Source organism: Rana temporaria, chromosome 7, assembly GCF_905171775.1.
Source record: "Rana temporaria chromosome 7, aRanTem1.1, whole genome shotgun sequence".
NCBI classification, from domain to species: Eukaryota; Metazoa; Chordata; class Amphibia; order Anura; family Ranidae; genus Rana; species Rana temporaria.
Window position 1 is genome coordinate 8,798,765 of NC_053495.1, and position 23,998 is coordinate 8,822,762.

The 23,998-nt window shown below is 46.4% G+C and overlaps 1 protein-coding gene across 1 annotated transcript in view; it reads right to left on the bottom strand.

Annotated features, from left to right (window-relative positions):
- The window catches only part of RAD18 (RAD18 E3 ubiquitin protein ligase), a 222,192-nt gene that overhangs the window by 106,578 nt on the left and 91,616 nt on the right, over positions 1 to 23,998 (bottom strand). The window contains exon 7 of the mRNA XM_040358838.1: positions 1,032 to 1,191. Coding sequence (XP_040214772.1) covers positions 1,032 to 1,191 — 160 coding nt within the window. The remainder of the gene's footprint in view (positions 1 to 1,031; positions 1,192 to 23,998) is intronic.

Consider the following 23,998-nt stretch of genomic DNA (forward strand, 5'->3'; position numbering starts at 1 on the left):
TGCGCCTGCGTAACCATAGTTACGCAGCGCAATTGCTGACTTGCGCCGGCGTAACGAGTTCTCCTGATTCAGAGAACTCGTTAAGCCGACTGCAGCCTAAAATCTGCGCGGCATAAGGCTCTTATGCCACGCAGATTTTAGGCTGCATTCTAGCGATGACCGCTAGGGGGCGCTCCCATTGTGATCTGTGTATAGTATGCAAATTGCATACTTACGCCGATTCACAACGTTGCGCGAGCCCTGCGTACGCAAATTACGTAGTTTGCGTACGTCGGGTTTCGCGTAAGGTTACACATCCTAATAGCAGGCGCAGCCAATGCTATAGGATACCCAGCGTTCCCGCGTCACGATATTTAAAAATCTACGTCGTTTGCGTAAGTGAATCGTGAATGCCGCTGGACGCCATTCACGTTCACTTTGAAGCAAATGACGTCCTTGCGACGTCATTTGCCGCAATGCACGTCGGGAAAGTTTCCCGACGGAGCATGCGCTTTACGATCGGCGCGGGAACGCGCCTAATTTAAATGATTCCCGCCCCCGGTGGGATCATTTACATTGCGCGTGCTTACGCCGGGCAATTTTGCCGGCGCGCCCTCGCAATTTACGGAGCTACTGCTCCGTGAATCGAGGGCAGCGCAAAATATTTGCGTAGGCGCAGGGCAAAATCGTTGCCCTGTGCCTCCGCAAATAAAGCGCAAGTCCTACCTGAATCTGGGCCAGAGTGTTTTTTTTCAAAATTTTCTGTCTATAGCGCAAAAAATAAAAATCGCAGAGATGATCAAATACCACCAAAAGAAAGCTCTATGTGTGGGGAAAAAGTGCTAAAAATATAATTTGGGTACAGTGTTGTATGACCGCGCAATTTTCATTCAAAATGCGTCAGCGCTGAAAGCTGAAAATTGGTCTGGGCACGAAAGGGGTTTAAGTGCCCAATAATGAAGTGGTTAAAAGGAGGTCTGTCAATGCATGAAACAGAACAAGGATTATTGACATTTTTACTGCATGAACATCGAAGACGCGGAGGATCCTACCTGACCCTGGAGTCCGGGGACAGCGGGAAGATGGGGGAACTGGAGCGAACTACGGGCGTACTGCTCCTCCTATGGAAGGATTCCTCCATGTTCTCGTACAACAAGTCATTGGCTGTCCCTGCTCCTTCACCCGTCTCCGTTTCTTCTTTGTTCAACTCATCTAGAAAGAAATATTGCACAGGTTAAACCATTAATGAAGACATAAAACTGAACTCCAAGCAAACAGCTAAACACACTGATAAATATATATATAAAAATCTGATTTTTACACATCTAGGCAGCACAGTACAGCCCGGTGGATGACGGTAGAATTGACTGGTGATGTCCACTCTCCACCCCAAGCCCGCTGACTGGACAATGAATGAAAAGCAGAAGACTGATTAGGTCTCCTCTTTGCTCTCTTCTCCCATCAGCATGTTCCTTGCAAGTATTTTGACATGAAACACATAATAGCTCAGTGAATTACAACACTTTCTCGGTTACAGTTTTTACCTGTAGAAGGAACTGGCAATTTCCCTGCAGGGCCGCCATCAGGGGGGTACAGCCGATACAACTGTAATAGGCCCCCGGGGGCCCGGGTCAGAAGAAGGCAGGACGGGTGAAGGGGAGCCGTGTTGTGCACTATAGAAACAACCTCGCAGCTTCTGCTGCTCTCTGTGTCATTGAGCTCAGACATCGAGCTCTTTACTGCCACCTCTGGCTACTATGTGCATGTGCACCCCTCGTGTGTGCTGCCTGTACTGTGGTCCTCTGTGTCAGTAACATGTCAGCTTTGTGAAAATGAGCCGAGACTAGGTAAGAAGGTTTCCTTTACAAGTAGGGGCTGTGAAGGAAAGGGAGGGCACTGTTTGTGTACAGGGAGGGGCCAGAGGCCTGTGTGTTTACAGATTTGTGTATGTGTGGGGCTGACACATATACAGGTGTGAGGGGGGGTTGGCATATATACAGGTGTGAGGGGGGCTGACACATATACAGGTGTGAGGGGGGCTGACACATATACAGGTGTGAGGGGGGCTGACATATATACAGGTGTGAGGGGGGCTGACATATATACAGGTGTGAGGGGGGGGCTGACATATATACAGGTGTGAGGGGGGGGGGCTGACATATATACAGGGTGTAAAGGGGGCTGGCATATATACAGGTGTGAGGGTGGCCGGCATATATACAGGTGTGAGGAGGGGTTGGCATATATACAGGTGTGAGGAGGGGTTGGCATATATACAGGTGTGAGGGGGGGGGCTGACATATATACAGGTGTGAGGGGGGGGCTGACATATATACAGGGTGTAAAGGGGGCTGGCATATATACAGGTGTGAGGGTGGCCGGCATATATACAGGTGTGAGGGGGGCTGGCATATATACAGGTGTGAGGGGGGCTGGCATATATACAGGATTGAGGAGGGGTTGGCATATATACAGGTGTGAGGGGGGGCCGGCATATATACAGGTGTGAGGGGGGGCCGGCATATATACAGGATTAAGGGGGGCTGGCATATATACAGGTGTGAGGGGGGCTGACATATATACAGGTGTTAGGGGGGGGCTGACACATATACAGGTGTGAGGGGGGCTGGCATATATACAGGTGTGAGGGGGGGTTGGCATATATACAGGTGTGAGGGGGGCTGACATATATACAGGTGTGAGGGGGGGCTGACATATATACAGGTGTGAGGGGGGGGGGGCTGACATATATACAGGGTGTGAAGGGGGCTGGCATATATACAGGTGTGAGGGGGGGCTGGCATATATACAGGTGTGAGGGGGGCTGGCATATATACAGGTGTGAGGGGGGCTGGCATATATACAGGTGTGAGGGGGGCTGGCATATATACAGGTGTGAGGGGGGGGCTGGCATATATACAGGATTGAGGAGGGGCTGAGTGCGTAAAGGTGAGGTGGCCAGTGTGTGGATTCGATGGGATGGCCCGTGGGCAAGCCCTGGGGATTGTTGGTAGTCAGGCTGGGGGAGGGGCCCCAACATTTCTGATGTCTGCCCTGACTTGGCAGCAATAAGTTGGCATCGGGTTGCTCTGGGTTACGGTATTTTGCTTTATCATATTTATTACTTACAGGTTCTTATATAGAGCCAACAATTTACATATATTGTACATTCCCATCATATCAGCCTGATGGCCGCGCCACGTTCCCCGGTCCAGCTGCAAAACAAACTGCGCTATTTTCCTCTCCTCCACTTTACACTCATCATCGTCTACATCTCTCCTCCTCCTCGCCGCGCATTCACCTCACATCCACATTAGAGCAGCAGCAAAGGTAATTAGTTGGAGAAATTAACCGCCGCCATCAGCCTTGATCTAAAGAGCCTCATGGAAATGTTGTTAATTGGCTTGTTTTATTGGCCCCCATCTTGGCGGTCTGTCAGGGGCCCCCGACCTCTGTGCCCAGACTCGCCACCTCTTTATCCTACAACAATGATTTCCCTTTTATAGAGCACAAGACCTCCCGGGTGTTGATGAAGCGGCAGACAATGAAGTAAATAAAGCAATAAAGTGAACGCCGGCCGTCTATTTTATTTTCGGATGGTGACTGGTTGTCGCACGGCACACTTCATCAACAGGTGATCGTCATCGTTCCTCGTTCATGATCGACCTGCACCGCACACAACTCCGTCCCGGCAAAGCAGGCTGAATAGTTCACCCAATTCCTATTTTTTTTTTTATGTTTTATTTATTTTCCATTTTATTTATTTTTTCCAGATACAGTACGTGTATAAAAATATCTTTAGGGAAACAGAAACAAAAAACTTTCCAGAAAACCAATTCAGAAAGCTATGACTGACTTGTCATTTCTGGCTCATATACCGTATTTATCGGGGTGTACCGCGCGCCGGCGTATAACGCGCACCCCAAACTTAGGAAGGTAGTTTAAGGAAAAAAAAAACTTACATTTTTGTCCATCGGCGGCCTATGATAGAAGCCAGAAACCTAACAGTGTAATTTAGATGTAGGCCTCCCCTTTTCTCCCCCTGTCCCCCCTCCGGTTTCCCCCTCTCCCTTTTCTGATCCACAAATGAAATCTGTTTTTTTTCCTGCAGCCTACGGCAGCTTAACGCGATACTTCTAACTCTGATTCCCGTTTAACCACTTAAGCCCCGGACCATTATGCAGCTTAAAGTGGAGGTTCCCCCTAAAAAAAAATTCTAACAATACATTCGGAAGACTGGTTACACTGCGGTTAGGCTGTTTTTTTTTTTTCGTACATACCTCGATATCGCCGTTTGATCCCTCGGCTTCCGGGTATGATTCTTGCTGGACCTCGTTGATTGATGTTCCTCCGACCGACGCATACTTGACGTCACGACTTTCCGAAAGAAGCCGAACGTCGCTGCGCAGGCGCCGTATAGAGCTGACTCTATACGGCGCCTGCACAATGACGTTCGGCTTCTGTCGGAAAGTCGTGACGCGCATTATGCGCCGGTCGGAGGAACATCAATCAACGAGGTCCAGCAAGAATCATACCCGGAAGCCGAGGGATGAAACGGCGATATCGAGGTATGTACGAAAAAAACAAAAAAAAACAGCCTAACCGCTGTGATCAGTCTTCCGAATGTATTGTTAGAATTTTTTTTTAGGGGGAACCTCCACTTTAAAGACCAGGCCCCTTTTTGCGATTCGGCACTGCGTCGCTTTAACTGACAATTGCACGGTCGTGCGACGTGGCTCCCAAACAAAATTGGCGTCCTTTTTTCCCCACAAATAGAGCTTTATTTTGGTGGTATTTGATCACCTCTGCGGTTTTTATGTTTTGCGCTATAAACAAAAATAGAGCGACAATTTTGAAAAAAATGAAATTTTTTTACTTGTTGCTGTAATAAATATCGCCCAAAAAAATATATATATATAAAAAAAAAAAAAATGTTTCCTCATTTTAGGCCGATACGTATTCTTCTACCTATTTTTCGTAAAAAAAAAAAAACGCAAGAAGCGTTTATTGATTGGTTTGCGCAAAAGTTATAGCGTTTACAAAATAGGGGATATTTTTATTATTATTTTTTTTTCTACTAGTAATGGCGGCGATCAGCGATTTTTTTTCGGTACTGCGACATTATGGCGGACACTTCGGACAATTTTGACACATTTTTGGGACCATTGGCATTTTTATAGCGATTAGTGCTAAAAAAAATGCAAAAAATGGCACTGGCAGTGAAGGGGTTAACACTAGGGGGCGGGGGAAGGGGGTTAAGTATGTTCCTTGGGTGTGTTCTAACTGTAGGGGGGGTGACCTCACTAGGGGAAATGACCGATCTTCATTGTATGAACAGAAGATCAGCATTTCTCTCCCTGACAGGATCGGGAGCTGTGTTTACACACACAGCTCCCGGTCCCCGCTCTGTAACGAGCGATCGCGTGTGCCCGGCGGCAATCGTCCCCGCCGGGCACGCGCCCCTAGTGGCCTGCACGAGAGCCGACGTATAGCTACATGCTCTCGCGCAGGGGAGTCGACCTGCCGCCGTAAAACAACGACGGCGGCTGGTCGGCAAGTTGTTAAAAACGTCATTTTTTACAACTCGAAAAACGGTCGTGTGTACGCGGCATGACAGTTAATTAACACCTAAAAAATATAACGCACTCTCTACACCGACGTATCCGAACTGCTGCCAAGGATGGGCACACAATCCTCGGAGAAGCGGGTCTCTTATCTTGTTACATTGTGTAGGGATTCTAGAACATTCCAGCCACGCTTCTTGTTGTGAATTCTTATCCTTTATATAGATACATTGTTACTCATCGTGGCTCGAGATTAAACAGCAGCGCGCTGTCGGAGAAGGTATGAAGGACTGATTGGATTCTCTGATAAGCAGACTAAAGCTACTTTGCATCCAATGCACAAATGCTCCTGTGATCCTCCCGATCCTCCTCCAGACTGGAATCCATAGACAGCTTTTCACACCATTTCTGCTTTGTCTCCCAAGTTCATTGCTAAACTGGAAAATCTCATTTGTTCTTCCATTTCCATTCAGTGAGGCGACAATGAGATCTTTACATATCAGTAAGCCATAAGCACAATTTCTCCAGCTTATTTCACAGCTCTGCAGTAAAACAGGTCAGGGGAGATCAGATTACACAGACTGCAGAGGGTGGGGCACACCACTCGCTCTCCTAGAAGACATGCTGCGGCCTGGCTTAGTCCTTTGCATATAAAAGGTTTTATTATTATATTGCCCCAGCAATAAATATTTGGTTCCTGGCCTTCCCTCCACTGCTCTGTGCTGGCAGAGCTGAGTAACAGCCACACCCCTCACAAGTGTCTTCACACAGGCTTGTACTGCAGAGAAGAGGAGGGGCATTCCTGACCAGGTATGCTAACCACTTAAGACGCGGACCTTTATGCGGGTAAAGGACCTTGCCCCTTTTTGTGATTCGGCACTGCGACGCTTTAACTGACAATTGCGCGGTCGCGCGACGTGGCTCCCAAACAAAATTGGCGTCCTTTTTTTTCCTCACAAATAGAGCTTTCTTTTGGTGGCATTTGATCACCTCTGCGATTTTTATTTTTTGCGCTATAAACAAAAATACTTTTTGCTACAATAAATATCCCCCAAAAAGATATAAAAGTTTAGGCCGATACATATTCTTCTACATATTTTTGGTAAAATAAAATCACAATAAGCGTTTATTGATTGGTTTGCGCAAATTTATAACGTTTACAAAATAGGGGATAGTTTTATTGCATTTTTATTAATTATATATTTTTTTACTACTAATGGCGGCGATCAGCGATTTTTTTCGTGACTGCGACATTATGGCGGACACATCGGACAATTTTGATACATTTTTGGGACCATTGTCATTTTCACAGCAAAAAGTGCTATAAAAATGCACTGATTACTGTGAAAATGACAATGGCAGTTTAGGAGTTAACCACAAGGGGGCGCTGAAGGGGGTTAAGTGTGACCTCATCTGTGTTTCTAACTGTAGGGGGGCGGGGCTGGACGTGTGATGTCATTGATTGTGTTTCCCTATATCAGGGAACAGACGATCAGTGAAGCTGCCACAGTGAAGAACGGGGAAGCTGTGTTTACACACACCTCTCCCCGTTCTTCAGCTCCTGGGGCCGATCGCAGGACTCCGTTGGCGATCGGGTCCCGCGGACGCAGTCACAGAGCTTCGGACCTGGTCACGGGCGTGCGCCCGTGACCCACGGCTGGGCACTTAAAGAAGATGTACAGGTATGTGCTTGTGCCCAGCCGTGCCATTCTGCCGACGTATATGTGCAGGAGGCGGTCCTTAAGTGGTTAATGAGTTCTAAATAAGGAGATTGTACAATATATTAGGCTCCAGAGTTTGACTCAGTAATATACCTGGTCAGGAATGCCCCTCCCCTTCTCTGTGCTGGCAGAGCTGAGTAACAGCCACACCCCTCACAAGTGTCCTCACACAGACTTGTACTGCAGAGAAGTTGTTTAAAGCAGGGTTTAGTTATAAACAGATCTCCCAAGCTTTCAACATCTCACGGAGCTTCTGTTCAATCCATCATCTGAATATGGAAAGAGTATGGCGCAACTGCAAACCTACCAAGACATGGCCATCCACCTAAACTGACCGGGCCGGGCAAGGGGAGCATTCATCAGAGAAGCAGCCAAGAGGCCCATGGTAACTCTGGAGGAGCTGCAGAGATCCACAGCTCAGGGGGGAGAATCTGTCCACAGGACAACTATTAGTGGTCTCTCCACAAATCTGCCCTTTATGGAAGAGTGACAAGAAGAAAGACATTGGAGAAAGAAAGAAAGACATAAGAAGTCCTGTTTGCAGTTTGTGAGAAGCCATGTGGGGGAGGGGACACAGCAAACATGTGGGGGAGGGGACACAGCAAACATGTGGAAGAAGGTGCTCTGGTCAGGTGAGACCAAAATCGAACTTTTTGGCTTAAAAGCAAAACACTCTCTGTGGCCGAAAATTAACACTGCACATCACCCTGAGTACACCATCCCCACTGTGAAACATGGTGGTGGCAGCATCATATGGTGGGGATGCTTTTCTTCAGCAGGGACAAGGAAGCTGGTCAGAGTTGATGGGAAGATGAATGGAGACAAATACAGGACAATCTTAGAAAAAAAAACTGTTAGGCCCCGTACACACGAGGAGAAATGTCCGATGAAAATGGTCCGTGGACCGTTTTCATCGGACATGTCTCCTGGGAGCTTTTGGTCTGATGTGTGTACACACCATCAGACCAAAATCCCCGCGGACAGAGAACGCTGTGACGTAGAAGACACCAACGTTCTCAAAAAAGGAAAGTGCAAGGCTTCCACGCATGTGTCAAATCAATTCGACGCATGCGTGGGATTTCGGGGACGCTGGTTACACGTCATAACCAGCGGACATGTCCGATTAGGTGTACTAACCATCGGACATGTCCGACGGACATGTTTCCAGCGGACAAGTTTCTTAGCTTGCTAAGAAACTTTTGTCTGCTGGAAACCTGTCCGCTAGGCCGTACACACGGTCGGACATGTCCGCGGACCAGTTTCAGCGGACATGTTCGACGGGGCCTTAGAGTCTACAAAAGACTTGAGACTGGGGTGGAGGTTCACCTTCCAGCAGGACAACGACCCTAAAGTCTCAAAATTGTCCGAAGTGTCCGCCATAATGTCGCAGTCACAAAAAAAAAAAAAAATCACTGATCACCGCCATTAGTAGTAAAAAAAAAAAATTATTAATAAAAATGCAATAAAACTATCCCCTATTTTGTAAACACTATAAATTTTGCGTAAACCAATCGATAAACGCTTATTGCGATTTTTTTTACCAAAAATAGGTAGAAGAATACGTATCGGCCTAAACTGAGGAAATTTTTTTTTTATATATTTTTGGGGGATATTTATTATAACAAAAAGGAAAAAATATTGCATTTTTTTCAAAATTGTCGCTCTATTTTTGTTTATAGCGCAAAAAATAAAAACTGCAGAGGTGATCAAATACCACCAAAAGAAAGCTCTATTTGTGGGAAAAAAATCGCAAAAACTGGCCAGGTCCTTTACCTGCATTTTGGTCCGGGTCTTAAGTGGTTAATAAATACTGAAAGACGGCATAACAATGTTGCAGAACGATCTCTTTGTACCGGCAAACTACGGCAAACTCTTTTTCCCCCCCCGCCGCTCTATCGTACGTGTCAGGACTGCGCATTGTAAAACATTCATCGCTCTGCCTTTCCCATTCGCTGTATAATCTGTGAATATGCATTAGGAAGACAATTGTCGCCGGCGGATGGCCCGCGAGGGAGCGGCCGGCAGTCACAGCCGAGATTTACAATACAAAAACGAATGAATCATTTCATAAAGAGGTTTTCAAAAACAGGCAAGTCGGGACGCCATGTAGTGAGGCGGAATTTATTATGGAGCGCACAATGCAAACTGCCCGGGTCGGAGACAATGCTAGCTATAAAATCAAGGAATTCTCACCGGGAGGAGGGCAGAGATCGAATTATCTTTATTAAAAGTGGGACCCGTTTATGCAAAGAGGACAGCATTCATTATACAGCAATACTGCACAGGCAGGGAACAATGTATCAAAGTTTCAGAATGAAAGAGTCCGGGGGGGGGGGGGGGGGGGGGGGAGTCAGACCTTTCATTCTTTAAGATCCAAGAAAAAAAACTATCGAAAATTAGGAACATAGCATTGCCATACAATACGGTACAACACACTGCCCGTGTGGACCGCAATTTAAATCAAGCCAAACAGAAACAACGGCAAAAAATTTAAGTGGTACATAGGCAGTATATAGCTGCATGTCAAGACCAATCATTAGATCTTTTATTCTTAACCACCTAAAACCCAGACCTTTAGGCAGCTAAAGGACCCGGCCAGCTTTTGTGATTCGGCACTGCGTCGCTTTAACTGACAATTGCGCGGTCGTGCGACGTGGCTCCCAAAAACAAAATTGGCGTCATTTTTTCCCCACAAATAGAGCTTTCTTTTGGTGGTATTTGATCACCTCTGCGGTTTTTATTTTTTGCGACTAAGTGGCGGACATTGCGACTGCGACATTATGGTGGACACATCGGACACTTTTGACGCTATTTTGGGACCATTGTCATTTATAAAGTGATCAGTGCTATACAAATTCTGTGACCCGATCGCAGGACACAGACGGATACCGAGTCCGCGGGTCTCACGCGCCCGCAAGGCCGCAGATTTAAAGCAACGTATATATATGTACGTTGTTTTGCCTGCCCTTGCCATTCTGCCGACGTATAAGTGCGTGAGGCAGTCGCCAAGCGGTTAAATAAGCATATCCCCGTTCTGCTGCTCCGTGACACGACTGTGGCCCCCGGCAGACACAGAGTACGCGGCGGGCATGCGCCCGCAAAGCGTCGATTTAAAGGAGACGTACAGGTACGCCTTTGCCCAGCCGTGCCGACGTTTATCATTGTTCGCTGGTCGGCAAGGGGTTTAAGGAGGAGTAGATTCAATATTTTCAATATCTGCACTGGTGGGAACGGCCCAGCTCACCACGGCGGCATGCAAGCTGTAAAACAGCTCTCGATTCTAGGCAGCGTCTTCGCTATGATGTCAGGCTCTGATGCACAGCTGGCCATCATAAAAAAAAAAAAAAAAAGCGGGACGAAGATATCACTAGACGAGATTTACTGCCCTGAATTTAATTAGTAAGGCAGAAAATTCAATTATTGTTTTACCCACAAACAAAACACCGGGGCTAATCAAAAAGCGTGCTCCATGTTTACATAGAAGGGCTGCCAGAATTACTAACTACAGACAAGCGCTCCTTTTATCGTCTTCCCGTTGCAGTCCGGAAGACCTGTCCACTACACCAGTGGTTCTCAACCCACCGTTTTCCCCCGAAAATAAGACTGGGTCTTATATTAATTTTGGCTACAAAAAATGCATTAGGGCTTATTTTCAGGGGATGTCTTATTGGTCCCGTCTTCGCTCCCTCCCTCCCTCCCTGTCAGTTTAGGAGTCAGCATCTCTGTAATGCCCAAAATAAACCCTAAAGTCCTTCTAAAATGTAATTCTAAATTTAATTAAATCCGCTCTGTAAATCGATTACATAATGTCCAGTGTGTGTTGTAACGGAATGGCCCGTGATACCCCAGAGACTTTTGAAGGATGCAGGGTACTCCTGTGCCAGCTTCACTAATGACTCTTGGATCTAGGGTCATCCTATGTCCACTAGGGGCATAGGATGACTGAGAAATGATATCACGAATTACATGAGATGGGACAGTAATGATTATTCATGTATTGCAGTATATCTTGAAATATCACAAGTTGTTCCTTCTGAACACAACAGGTCAATAGAGTGTCTCCTTCAATGTGGAACATAGACTGTTGAGATGTTAATTGATGTTAATCGTCTCCAGCTACCTGGCTGTAGTGATAAAAGCTTGCTGTGATTGCATTCTATTGTGCTAATTAAGTCTGGCTTCTGAAGGACCTTTCATTGTGTATGCTAATGACACTGTATTGTGTGAAAGTCTATTGATGATAAGATGTGGAATGTGACTTAGCACCCTCTAAAGGTAAGACGTCTGTGTATTGTGTATCAGGTGAGAACAGCTTGTCGCGGAGTCAGAACGTCTGGGTAATGATTAGTAATTACCTCATCTGAATGTCATTATCTAACGGAATGTGTATTGAAGTTCCTTGTGTCATGTTGTGGGTGGAGTTGAGTCATTGTCCATATTTGGTTTCTAACTGTATAAAAACCTGAGAGTTTACCATTAAAGTGTTCATTCATTTTGGAACCAGAGACAGAGCTCTGTGCGTCTCGTTTCTGGGGGAAAACCAATGGATCGTGTCTGCTGGATTGTTGGAGTGTCGGATACGCTGTCTTGGTGGAATGGAATATCGAAAACGGTGTTAACCCCTGACCGTTACATGTGTCTTTATGTATCATTGTAGAAAATCCCTTATTAAATATCCCTTATCGGCTATCGGGTGCTGCTACCGCCATCTCCACTAAGGGAAACCAGCCGTTTTCCCTACGGCACATGCGCTCTGTGAATGGGCTGGATGCAGGAGAAGGAGGAGGGGGGCCAAAATTCCGTCTGAGTACACTATGGTGAGCTCACCCGGAAGAGGGAGCAAGTACCTGTCCAAAGAGGTACCAGCTCTTCCCCAAAAGGTGCCCGGAGGCAGCACAGGGGGTTGGGGGAACAAGTCGAACTTCTCCTTTTGGGTGGATCTCCTTTTTAAGAACAGCAAGGTGCCCTTTACTGAAATCTGATCCCCACTCTTAAAGGGAAACAAGCGTGTTTAGACCTTGGTAACTAAAAAGGCCCACTACAAACGGTCAAGCTGGTGGGGGAGCTTTCCTTTATTACACTTGGGACTCACAGAGGAGGTTTTGATTCTTTGATCCTAGGGTGTGATGAGGACTTGCAATTCGATAGACTTTGCCTTTTTCACAGAGGTACTTCTGTGACCAAGCCCCGGGGTGAAACATGTCAGGGGTGGCTGGAATGGCGCTGGCTGAGGCCAAATTCATCTACATAATAATGCATTGGGTTGGTGAGTGGCGCTCCTTTCTTCTCGTTGATGACGCTCTTACACCTCTGAATGGTGCACGCCAGCTCCCTTTACTACAACCGTAGGGGGAGAGCTTTGTCTCAGCTTAGAGCGACACTGCAAGATTCATAATATCACAAGATAAGGGCATGCAATGCCAATCTGCTGCTAACAAAGCAAACAGAATATTGTCATGCATTAAAAAGGGGATTAACTCCAGGGATAAAACAATAATTCTCCCGCTCTACAAGACTCTGGTCTGGCCGCACCTGGAGTATGCCGTCCAGTTCTGGGCACCAGTCCTCAGGAAGGATGTACTGGAAATGGAGCGAGTACAAAGAAGGGCAACAAAGCTAATAAAGGGTCTGGAGGATATTAGTTATGAGGAAAGGTTGCGAGCACGGAACTTATTCTCTCTGGAGAAGAGATGCTTGAGAGGGAATATGATTTAAATTTACAAATACCGTACTGGTGACCCCACAATAGGGATAAAACTTTTTCGCGGAAGGGAGTTTAATAAGACACGTGGCCACTTATAAAAATTAGAAGAAAAGAGGTTTAACCTTAAACTACGTAGAGGGTTCTTTACTGTAAGAGCGGCAAGGATGTGGAATTCCCTTCCACAGGAGGTGGGGTATCGATGGTTTCAAGAAACTATTAGATAAGCACCTGAACGACAGCAACATACAGGGATATACAATGTAATACTGACATATAATCACACACACATAGGTTGGACTTGATGGACTTGTGTCTTTTTTCAACCTCGCCTACTATGTAACCAGATCATTTTATCACATAGGATGGGGATATGCAATTAGCGGACCTCCAGCTGTTGCAGAACTACAAATCCCATGAGGCATAGCAAGACTCTGACAGCCACGAGCATGACACCCAGAGGCAGAGGCATGATGGGATTTGTAGTTTTGCAACATCTGGAGGTCCGCTAATTGCATATCCCTGACATAGGAGGTTAATATTGTTATTAATACAGTTTTCTGCACAATTTGCGCTATTGCAATCGCACGGCACTGTTTTGATATATAGTAAATTGGCCATTAAGGGGCCTGTCCTTTGAGCCCTTCGGAGAGCATCGCAGGTAACGGCGGTACCGCCAGCTCCCGGGATGGTAGAATGAAGACAAATCGCTGTACAGATGGTGTGTGGGAACATGCAGCAAATCAATCATTATTAGATCATCTAATCTTCCATCTCGCCGTATTCCACCAGCCTGTAAAACATCGCTTATCAGACAGACTGCCGAGCGCCGTACCATGTGAAGATGTTGGGGTGAGTGTCTGATTCACGTTGTACTGAGAGATACGCAGACAGACTTCAATGCTTTCTTATGATGGCTACACCTCGGGACAAGAACTGCGCTCTAATTAAAAAAACGAGAAACGTCTAAACATGGAGAGCGGATTAGATCACTAAATATCCAATTAGATTTTACCAGCAATAAGAAATGCCGGATCGGAGCAGGTAAATCTCCCAACTGAATTATGGGAGTTTTTTGCTTGTTGAGATTTGCTCAGTTATTACGTATTACAGAGAAGTGATACATAGGAACAAATACTTACAAGTGTAGCGGGGTATCGCTCTTTCTGATGTGAAACAAAAGACTACCATTGCTGATCATGAAGGATCTCAGCTCCCTCCTGTGGCCGAGTTGGGTTAGAGCCACCTGTTTACATTTCATTCTGGTACCGCAGTGAATGTTGGGGGAGTTCAGAAGGAGAAGAGACTCCATTTGCCCTGGCCTGTAACGAACTACCGTATTTATCGGCGTATACCGAGCACAGTACACTTGTGTATAGTTGGGCAGGCTTGGCTCCTCTCGCGCTCACGTCCTGGATGTACAGGACATGAGCGCGAGAGTAGCCGAGCCTTCCCGACTATACACGAGTGTGCTGCGCTGGGTATATGCCGGCGCAGTATTCAAACTCGCCGCGGGAAAGCGGGGATGACGCCGCAGAAGGACGCCGGACCCGACGAAGAGGACATCCGAAGCCGCAGACGGACCCAACGAGGCCGCCGATGGACGCCGCGCAAGACACCAAAACTGTAAGTACTAAAATGTTTTTTTACAGGAATGTCCGGTCCACTTTAGGGGTGCGCGCTATACGCCGGAGCGCGCTATACCCCGATAAATACGGTACATTACCCAGAGAGCAGCTGTGCAACCCCAAGATGCTTTGCCTTCCGCGCCGAAGGACGAGGGATCAAGGGAGCGATCCCCGCTGAGCAAGCGGAGGTTCACGGGGCGGATCATTACTGATCCGCCCCGTGTGAAAGGGGCCTTACAGTTTTCTTTCATTTTTTTTCTGAATCTTCCTGAAGACTAATATTCATCAGAAGCAATTAATGAAGTATGAAAAATCTGTTCCACAGACTCGCTGCAACGCTGAACTGGAGTTATCGCCAAATTTTCAGCAGCTTTGTGAAAAACAAACCTTGCTGTGATTTTTATTTGCCATCAGGGAAATCTGTTCACAGAATGAATCTCTGAGGTTACTTAATGATCCCAGAAGTGAAAGGACCGATGCTCATTACTGCGCTGCCCGTGGCACTTAACAGAACATATTTACTCAGTAAAACACTTTCCACCTAACCCTTCCGTCACTGGACTCCAATGAATGGATAGGCTACACTGTCAGGGATGTCTCTGCTCTGTACTGAATGGATAGGCTACACTCTCATGGATGTCTCTACTCTGTACTGGACAAATAGGCTACACACTCAGGGATGTCTCTGCTCTGTACTGGACGGATAGGCTACACTCTCATGGATGTCTCTGCTCTGTACTGAATGGATAGGCTACACTCTCATGGATGTCTCTACTCTGTACTGAATGGATAGGCTACACTCTCAGGGATGTCTCTGCTCTGTACTGGACGGATAGGCTACACTCTCAGGGATGTCTCTGCTCTGTACTGGACGGATAGGCTACACTCTCAGGGATGTCTCTGCTCTGTACTGGACGGATAGGCTACACTCTCAGGGATGTCTCTGCTCTGTACTGGACGGATAGGCTACACTCTCATGGATGTCTCTGCTCTGTACTGAATGGATAGGCTACACTCTCATAGATGTCTCTGCTCTGTACTGAATGGATAGGCTACACTCTCAGGGATGTCTCTGCTCTGTACTGGACGGATAGGCTACACTCTCAGGGATGTCTCTGCTCTGTACTGGACGGATAGGCTACACTCTCATGGATGTCTCTGCTCTGTACTGAATGGATAGGCTACACTCTCATAGATGTCTCTGCTCTGTACTGAATGGATAGGCTACACTCTCAGGGATGTCTCTGCTCTGTACTGGACGGATAGGCTACACTCTCATGGATGTCTCTGCTCTGTACTGAATGGATAGGCTACACTCTCATAGATGTCTCTGCTCTGTACTGAATGGATAGGCTACACTCTCAGGGATGTCTCTGCTCTGTACTGGACGGATAGGCTACACACTCAGGGATGTCTCTGCTCTGTACTGGACGGATAGGCTACACTCTCATAGATGTCTCTGCTCTGTACTGAATGGATGGGCTACACTATCAGGGATGTCTCTGCTCTGTACTGAATGGATAGGCTACACTCATGGATGTCTCTGCTCTGTACTGAATGGATAGGCTACACTCTCAGGGATGTCTCTGCTCTGTACTGAATGGATAGGCTACACTCTCATGGATGTCTCTGCTCTATACTGAATGGATAGGCTACACTATCGGTGATCTCTCTGCTCTGTACTGAATGTATAGGCTACACCAGGGGTGTCAAACTCAATTACATGGTGGGCCACATCAGCATTATGTTTGCCCTCAAAAGGGCCGGTTGTATCTGTAAGATTAGATGTCCAGCGCATCCCCTCCCCTTAACACCTGATGGTAGGGAGGCTCTTGACATCTAATGTAGAGTCCCCCACTTTCCCTTACATCACAGTGCACCCCTCTTTCCTTATGCTGTTGCTGGGAAGAAGCTGGATGCATTGCTTAAAAGCAGAAAGTAAGTGTCTGGAGGAGTACCAGAGGAGGGCTGGAGGTGCGAGAGCCACATGAAATGGCCAGGAGGGCCGGATATGGGCCACGGGCCTTGTGTTGGACACCTATGGGCTACACTCTCAAGGATGTCTCTGCTCTGTACTGAATGGATAGGCTACACTCTCAGGGATGTCTCTGCTCTGTACTGAATGGATAGGCTACACTCTCATGGATGTCTCTGCTCTGTACTGAATGGATAGGCTACACTATCAGGGATGTCTCTGCTCTGTACTGAATAGATAGTCTACACTGTCAGGGATGTCTCTGCTCTGTATTGAATGGATAGGCTACACTCTCAGGGATGTCACTGCTCTGTATTGAATGAATAAGCCATCTCCAGTAAAAAAAAAAAAAAAAAAAAAAAAAAAATAGGCTTCATTTTTTGGAGATGGATACCACCTGTAACAGGTGGTAGTCATGCTTTTTCAGTAAAGGATAGACTGCATCTTCACTTGTCTTTAGAACATAGGTAGGCTGAATTCTCAGTGATATCACCAGCCTCCAATGAATGGATAGGCTACATTCTCAGTAATCTCACCAGCCTCCAATGAATGGATGGGCTGAACTCTCAGTAATCTCACCAGCCTCCAATGAATGGATGGGCTGAACTCTCAGTAATCTCACCAGCCTCCAATGAATGGATAGGCTGAATTCTCAGTGATATCACCAGCCTCCAATGAATGGATAGGCTGAATTCTCAGTGATATCACCAGCCTCCAATGAATGGATAGGCTGAATTCTCAGTGATATCACCAGCCTCCAGTGAATGGATAGGCTACATTCTCAGTGATATCACCAGCCTCCAATGAATGGATAGGCTACATTCTCAGTGACGTCACTAGTTCTAGTAAATTAATAGGCTGCATTTATTTTGATGTCAGTGGTCTCTAACAAAAGAAAGGGTAGTCTCTAGTAAATTGATGGATAGGCCCCATTCTCAGTGATCCCTTTGGTTTTTAGTAAATGGATAGACCTCATTCTCAATGATTCCTTGGGTCTCTAGTAAATTAATAGACCTCATTCTCAATGATTCCTTGGGTCTCTAGTAAATTAATAGACCTCATTCTCAATGATTCCTTGGGTCTCTGGTAAATGGATAGACCTCATTCTCAATTATATCTTTGGTCTCTAGTAAATGGATAGACCTCATACTCAATGATTCATTGGGTCTCCAGTAAATGGATAGACCTCATTCTCAATGATTCCTTGGGTCTCTAGTAAATGGATAGACCTCATTCTCAATGATTCCTTGGGTCTCTAGTAAATTAATAGACCTCATTCTCAATGATTCCTTGGGTCTCTAGTAAATGGATAGACCTCATTCTCAATTATATCTTTGGTCTCTAGTAAATGGATAGACCTCATTCTCAAGGATTCCTTGGGTCTCTAGTAAATGGATAGACCTCATACTCAATGATTCATTGGGTCTCCAGTAAATGGATAGACCTCATTCTCAATGATTTCTTGGGTCTCCAGTAAATGGATAGACCTCATTCTCAATGATTCCTTGGGTCTCCAGTAAATGGATAGACCTCATTCTCAATGATTTCTTGGGTCTCTAGTAAATGGATAGACCTCATTCTCGATGATTCCTTGGGTCTCTAGTAAATGGATAGACCTCATTCTCAATGATTCCTTGGGTCTCCAGTAAATGGATAGACCTCATTCTCAATGATTTCTTGGGTCTCCAGTAAATGGATAGACCTCATACTCAATGATTCCTTGGGTCTCCAGTAAATGGATAGACCTCATTCTCAATGATTTCTTGGGTTTCCAGTAAATGCATAGACTTCATTCTGAATGATTCCTTGGGTCTCTAGGGAATGGAAAGGTCCCATTCTCACAGTATCTTTGGTGTCCAGTGAATGGATGGGCCTCCTTCTCAGAAATGTATTGGCCTCAGGTGAATGGATAGGCCCCATTCACAGTGGTGCAGGAAAAATAAAAGGCACAGGGGCGCCTCCAAGAGACCTCACACAACTGTGTCTCGCAGAATCAGGCTTTTTTATTCAAAATAATCAAAGTCATCATGATCAAAGACATCAAAGTGCACCACGTTATTCAAGTTAGTAGGAATAGTCACCCACAATATGTAAATGTCTTCGCAGTGGTCCTCTGATCATGTATTCATCAATTCCTACTGGAGAAGGAAATCTCTAAATATATCGATCAATTAGTCATTGGGCTGCACCGCCTACATGAAAAGGCTCATCTGAGAAGGATGCTAGGTGTTTGACTCAACAGCAGATTGTGTTTGTAAAATTAGTTGCAAAACTTGGCCAAACTGAAATAAATTCCACTAAAAATTTGTAACGATAAAACTTTCTTAATAATAAAACTTCATGCGTTTCAGAGTAGACATTACTCCTTCTGCCTGAGTAATAATCCGGCAGACCAGCATGTAACTATGATTCAGGTGGTGGTGATCCTCAAAGGTCCGAGGGGTCAGACCAAAAAAGAAGATTGGAGATCCATAGAGAAGCCCGAGATAGTGTAGCATGCATCTAAAGTTATTACCTCAAAAGATTTTTTATTAGAGAGAAAATAAAAAATTGCTTATCTCTGGTGAGGTTGCAGTGACCCAGGCGGAGAGAAACACCCAACCTTGCATTAATGCAGGTAGCGAAAAAGGCCCCATCTCTGCATGGGGCGAGAATGGTCACTTTTGGGGGTCCCATTCCTGGATTCTCTTATGGGTTCTCAGGGGGGGTGTTGTACAGGTAGAATGAGAGGTCGTCAAAAACCAATTGGTGAACTGAATGGCAGAGGCGCCCAGTGTAGGTTGCTTAAAGGTGTTGCAAACCTTTGTGTTTCTTCACCTTAACGCATTCTATGCATTAAGGTGAAAAAAACACCTTGCACTGTCCGGCCCCCCAGCTCCCCGGTTTTACGGTGGTGGGAGGGCCTCCCAAACTCTTTTGGTAGGTCCTTATTCGGTTGTTTAGTGATGCATGTGTGTATATATACATGTATAAACAAAAAGAGAAAATGCGCCAAACTAAGTGCAGTAAGTGGGTATTTAAGTCAAGTAATTTTTACACAATAAGAATGGCTACTCACAAAACCAGTGATAACACAGGCTGGTCCGGTGTCACAACATGTCATCAACAGTTACAACAGGCTGGTCTCATATCCTGGTCCCCTGGGCGATGGAAATGGGGGGACCAGGATATGAGACCAGCCTGTTGTAACTGTTGATGACATGTTGTGACACCGGACCAGCCGTTTCTTCCTTAAACATGCCTGTGTTATCACTGGTTTTGTGAGTAGCCATTCTTATTGTGTAAAAATTACTGCACTTAGTTTGGCGCATTTTCTCTTTTTGTTTATACATATCTTTCAGAGTCTGCTTCTGCTTCAGGATTTTGCTGCCGCTAAAGTGCTATTGGACTTATATTGGACTATTGATTTATTCATTTTTAAGTTATTGACATGGTCCTTATGATACGTGTACTTTTCAATTATTGACTGTGCTCTCCTGGTTATGCGCCATCTACCTATATGTGTATATATACATGGACAGCTGAGGGAGGCAACACTGCTGGGCTCTGAGGAAGAAGGATGTCCTTCGAAACGCGTCAGCCGTCAGTGGTCCTCATCATTCCCTCTGTGACCATCTGGAGTGTGTTGGTTCTGACCCATTGCTGCTACCTGTGGAAACTGTTTACATTGTGAATTGTTCAGCTACGTTTGTGAGTAGTTTAAATTTATCTTTTCAATAAAATCAGTTTTAGGTTAATACACTAGGCTGGTGCGCCCTTTCTTTCTTTTTCTCGTTAGGATACCCCTATGCTTGAGGGCAGCAAAGCCAGTGACTTGTACCATCAGAGTATTCAGACTGTCTGGTAATCCACTCATGCGCAGGAGTGCTGTTTTCTGCTATCTTAATCCCCCCCCTTTTTACTTACCTGAGCCCCGAATTTCAGTGGGCGCAATCCCACGTCGCTCTTTCTACGGCTTCTCTGCTCTTTACTGGATAAATTGATAGCAGCTCAGCCATTGGCTCCCGCTGCTGTCAATCAAACCCAATGATGCGGGCGCCGGGGCTGAGTCATACACTCGGCGGCTATGGACGCTGAACGTATAAAACGAAAGCGCCCCCGGCATTCCCTTATTTTTATTGTTGTAATTATTATTAAACAAAGTATATAACGTTTTCTAGGTTCTAAGTACCGTATTTATCGGCGTATAACGCACACTCTTTTCCCCTTAAAATCAGGGGAAAATCGTGGGTGCGCGTTATACGTCGATCCGCTGTCTCTGAGCGCCGCCACTGACATATACCGAGTGCAGTACACTCGAGTACACTCGGCTATGCTCGGCCGCACTCGGAAAAACTTGCTTTGATATGCGAGTGCTTTGGATTACAAGTATTCTCCTGGAACGGATTATACTCGTAATCCAAGGTTCCACTGTATTAGTACCCCCCACAATATAGCGGAAGCATAGGAGACCTCCATCCGTTTCAAGCATTTTGGGTACACTAACCGGTGCTGAGCCACAGACCAATCACAGTGCGCAAAATAAAGGAGTAAAGCAAATTCACAACCGCGCAGATGTTGCGAAACGCAAAACCCTCGCCGTCACTCCCCGTTTTCACATTCTTACCAAAACGAAGGATGCGCCTACGTGACTGGATACAAACATCGCTGTTTATTTTCATGACCCTGCGCCCATAAAGCACATCAAAGAGAAAATAGAAAACTAAATGACAGTGTGCCTTTCCGGAGATCATTATCGGCGCCGTCCCGATGAGTCTTTCATGTGAGAGTGGAGAGAAGCCGCGCTCATCAAAGAATCAGACTATGAAAAATGAAGACATGTTCAGCAAGGAACGGACTGTAATCAGATCAAATTGATGCTAAGCAGCTAACTGCACATCCTGTCATGGGACATCTAAACACAACCAGACATATGGGGGGGGGGGGGCAAAGGGGAGGAGTTATACAAGAGAACAAAGAGACCCTGTCATACGGCAAAGAAAGGACTTTCATCTTCCATCTTGTTATTGGCTCTGTAACACCAAATCCGAGTCCAAATGTCTAAGGAGGGGTCATAGGACTTTTCAGGCCACTTGCTGGCAGCAGAAGACAAGTGGAAATATTTAATCCTTGCACACACGATCGGATTTCCATCGGACAAATCCATGGAATTTTGTCCGAAGGGCGTTGGCCGTGAACTTGTTCTGCATACAGACGGCAGAACTTTTTCAGCCAACATACAAGAAACTACGTGGTTTTCTTGCTCTATAGCGCCACCCTTTGGGCAACTTCTGCTCATGCTGTCTTATGGTTAGCATTGGTTGGGAAGATGCGTGTTTGTACTTTGGATTTTTAGACCGAAGGATTTGTGTACACACGATCGGATAATCACACAAGACACATTTGTTGTCGGACAATTGGAGAGCATGCTATCCAACATTTGTAGTCGGAAATTCCGACAACAATTGTCCGATGGAGCGTACAGACGTTCGGATTCTCCTACAATTGTTGTCGGAATATCCGATCGTGTGTACGGGCCTTAAGTGTAGGGGTGGGATGCAAACAATTTCAAGTAAACAAAAAACGTATTTCTATTTTGGATAAAGTGAGGGATGTTTAATCACTTGACCTCCAGAAGATTTATGCCTCCAACACTGAGAAACTAGCGATCCGACAACACTGATCGCTCGGTTCTCACAGCTCCGCGAGCAGAGAGCTGGCGACTGCTCTGCCCCCCCCCCCCCACGCTCACTGGTGCGCTGGTCTGTGGAGGGGCAGGAGCGGCCGGCTCAGGCTCTCAGCGGCTGAGCCGGTCCAGGGATCTGCTGGGCAGGATCCAGACTCCTATGGTTGAGATGATGCCCAAGCCTGGACCAGCTCTGTGATGTCAGCAGAGAGCGGGCTGAAAACGGGTCACAGGAATGCAAAACAAACTGCACTCCTGTGATCTGTAGGAGAAGTACAGCCAAATGAGCTTTGGCTGTACTTCTCCATCAAATCACTCCCATTCCCTCTACACATGGACACAGAGAAACAAACAGCTATTTCTTCAGAATAACAAAAGGTCGGAATCTGCAACAAATTTTGCTAAAATCACTGCAATGTACAGAGATCACCCAGATGGGAAGTTTTTTTCTCAACAAATATGAGTTACAGTAAAGCAGAGCCATAGTTCACATTCTCAGGGCTATCCTACCCAGTAGAGATATCCGGTGTGACAATGATCAGAACAGGTGCGGACTAAGTCTCTTTCCCCATTGACTTTCACTTCTATATTCACATTACACATTCATAGCATTGCTCCCTGTTTATCGGAATTTTATTTCTGATGTTATGCAGCGAGTGGAGAGAACAAGCTGCAAGCAGAGATAAAAATCCCAGACCGCGATACGCGGCCGGCTCTCTTTCATGCGTCGACTTTTCATCAAACCCTCAAGTAGATGTTTTCTGTCAAGTTCGTTTTTTTTATGATAAAGAGGAAAAATGTCTGAAATGTCACCTCTAATTACTGGAAGAAAAGTATCAGTCATCTCGCACATAATCAGGATGTATCTATATTTATCGCCGTTAATACTTAATGCTAACGTTTACTAAGGGACGTCTCCTTCCAAAGTTCACACCGGATCTATAGGACTCGGCATAATTGACAGCAATACTGCCATGACCATTAGAAGATGACTTGGGGGGAGTGGGAGAGTAACGGGGGGGGGGGGATAAGGGGGGGGTGAGAGATAAAGGGGGGTGGAAGCGAGAGAGAAACAGGGAGGAAGCGAGAGAGAAACGGGGAGGAAGCGAGAGAGAAACGGGGAGGAAGCGAGAGAGAAACGGGGAGGAAGCGAGAGAGAAACGGGGAGGAAGCGAGAGAGAAACGGGGAGGAAGCGAGAGAGAAACGGGGAGGAAGCGAGAGAGAAACGGGGAGGAAGCGAGGGAGGAAGCGAGAGAGAAAAGGGGAGGAAGCGAGAGAGAAAAGGGGAGGAAGCGAGAGAGAAAAGGGGAGGAAGCGAGAGAGAAAAGGGGAGGAAGCGAGAGAGAAAAGGGGAGGAAGCGAGAGAGAAAAGGGGAGGAAGCGAGAGAGAAAAGGGGAGGAAGCGAGAGAGAAACGGGGAGGAAGCGAGAGAGAAACGGGGAGGAAGCGAGAGAGAAACGGGGAGGAAGCGAGAGAGAAACGGGGAGGAAGCGAGAGAGAAACGGGGAGGAAGCGAGAGAGAAACGGGGAGGAAGCGAGAGAGAAACGGGGAGGAAGCGAGAGAGAAACGGGGAGGAAGCGAGAGAGAAACGGGGAGGAAGCGAGAGAGAAACGGGGAGGAAGCGAGAGAGAAAGGGGGGGAGCAAGAGAGAAAGGGGGGGGAGCGAGAGAGAAAGGGGGGAGCGAGAGAGAAAGGGGGGAGCGAGAGAGAAACGGGGGGAGCGAGAGTAACGGGGGGAGCGAGAGTAACGGGGGGGAGCGAGA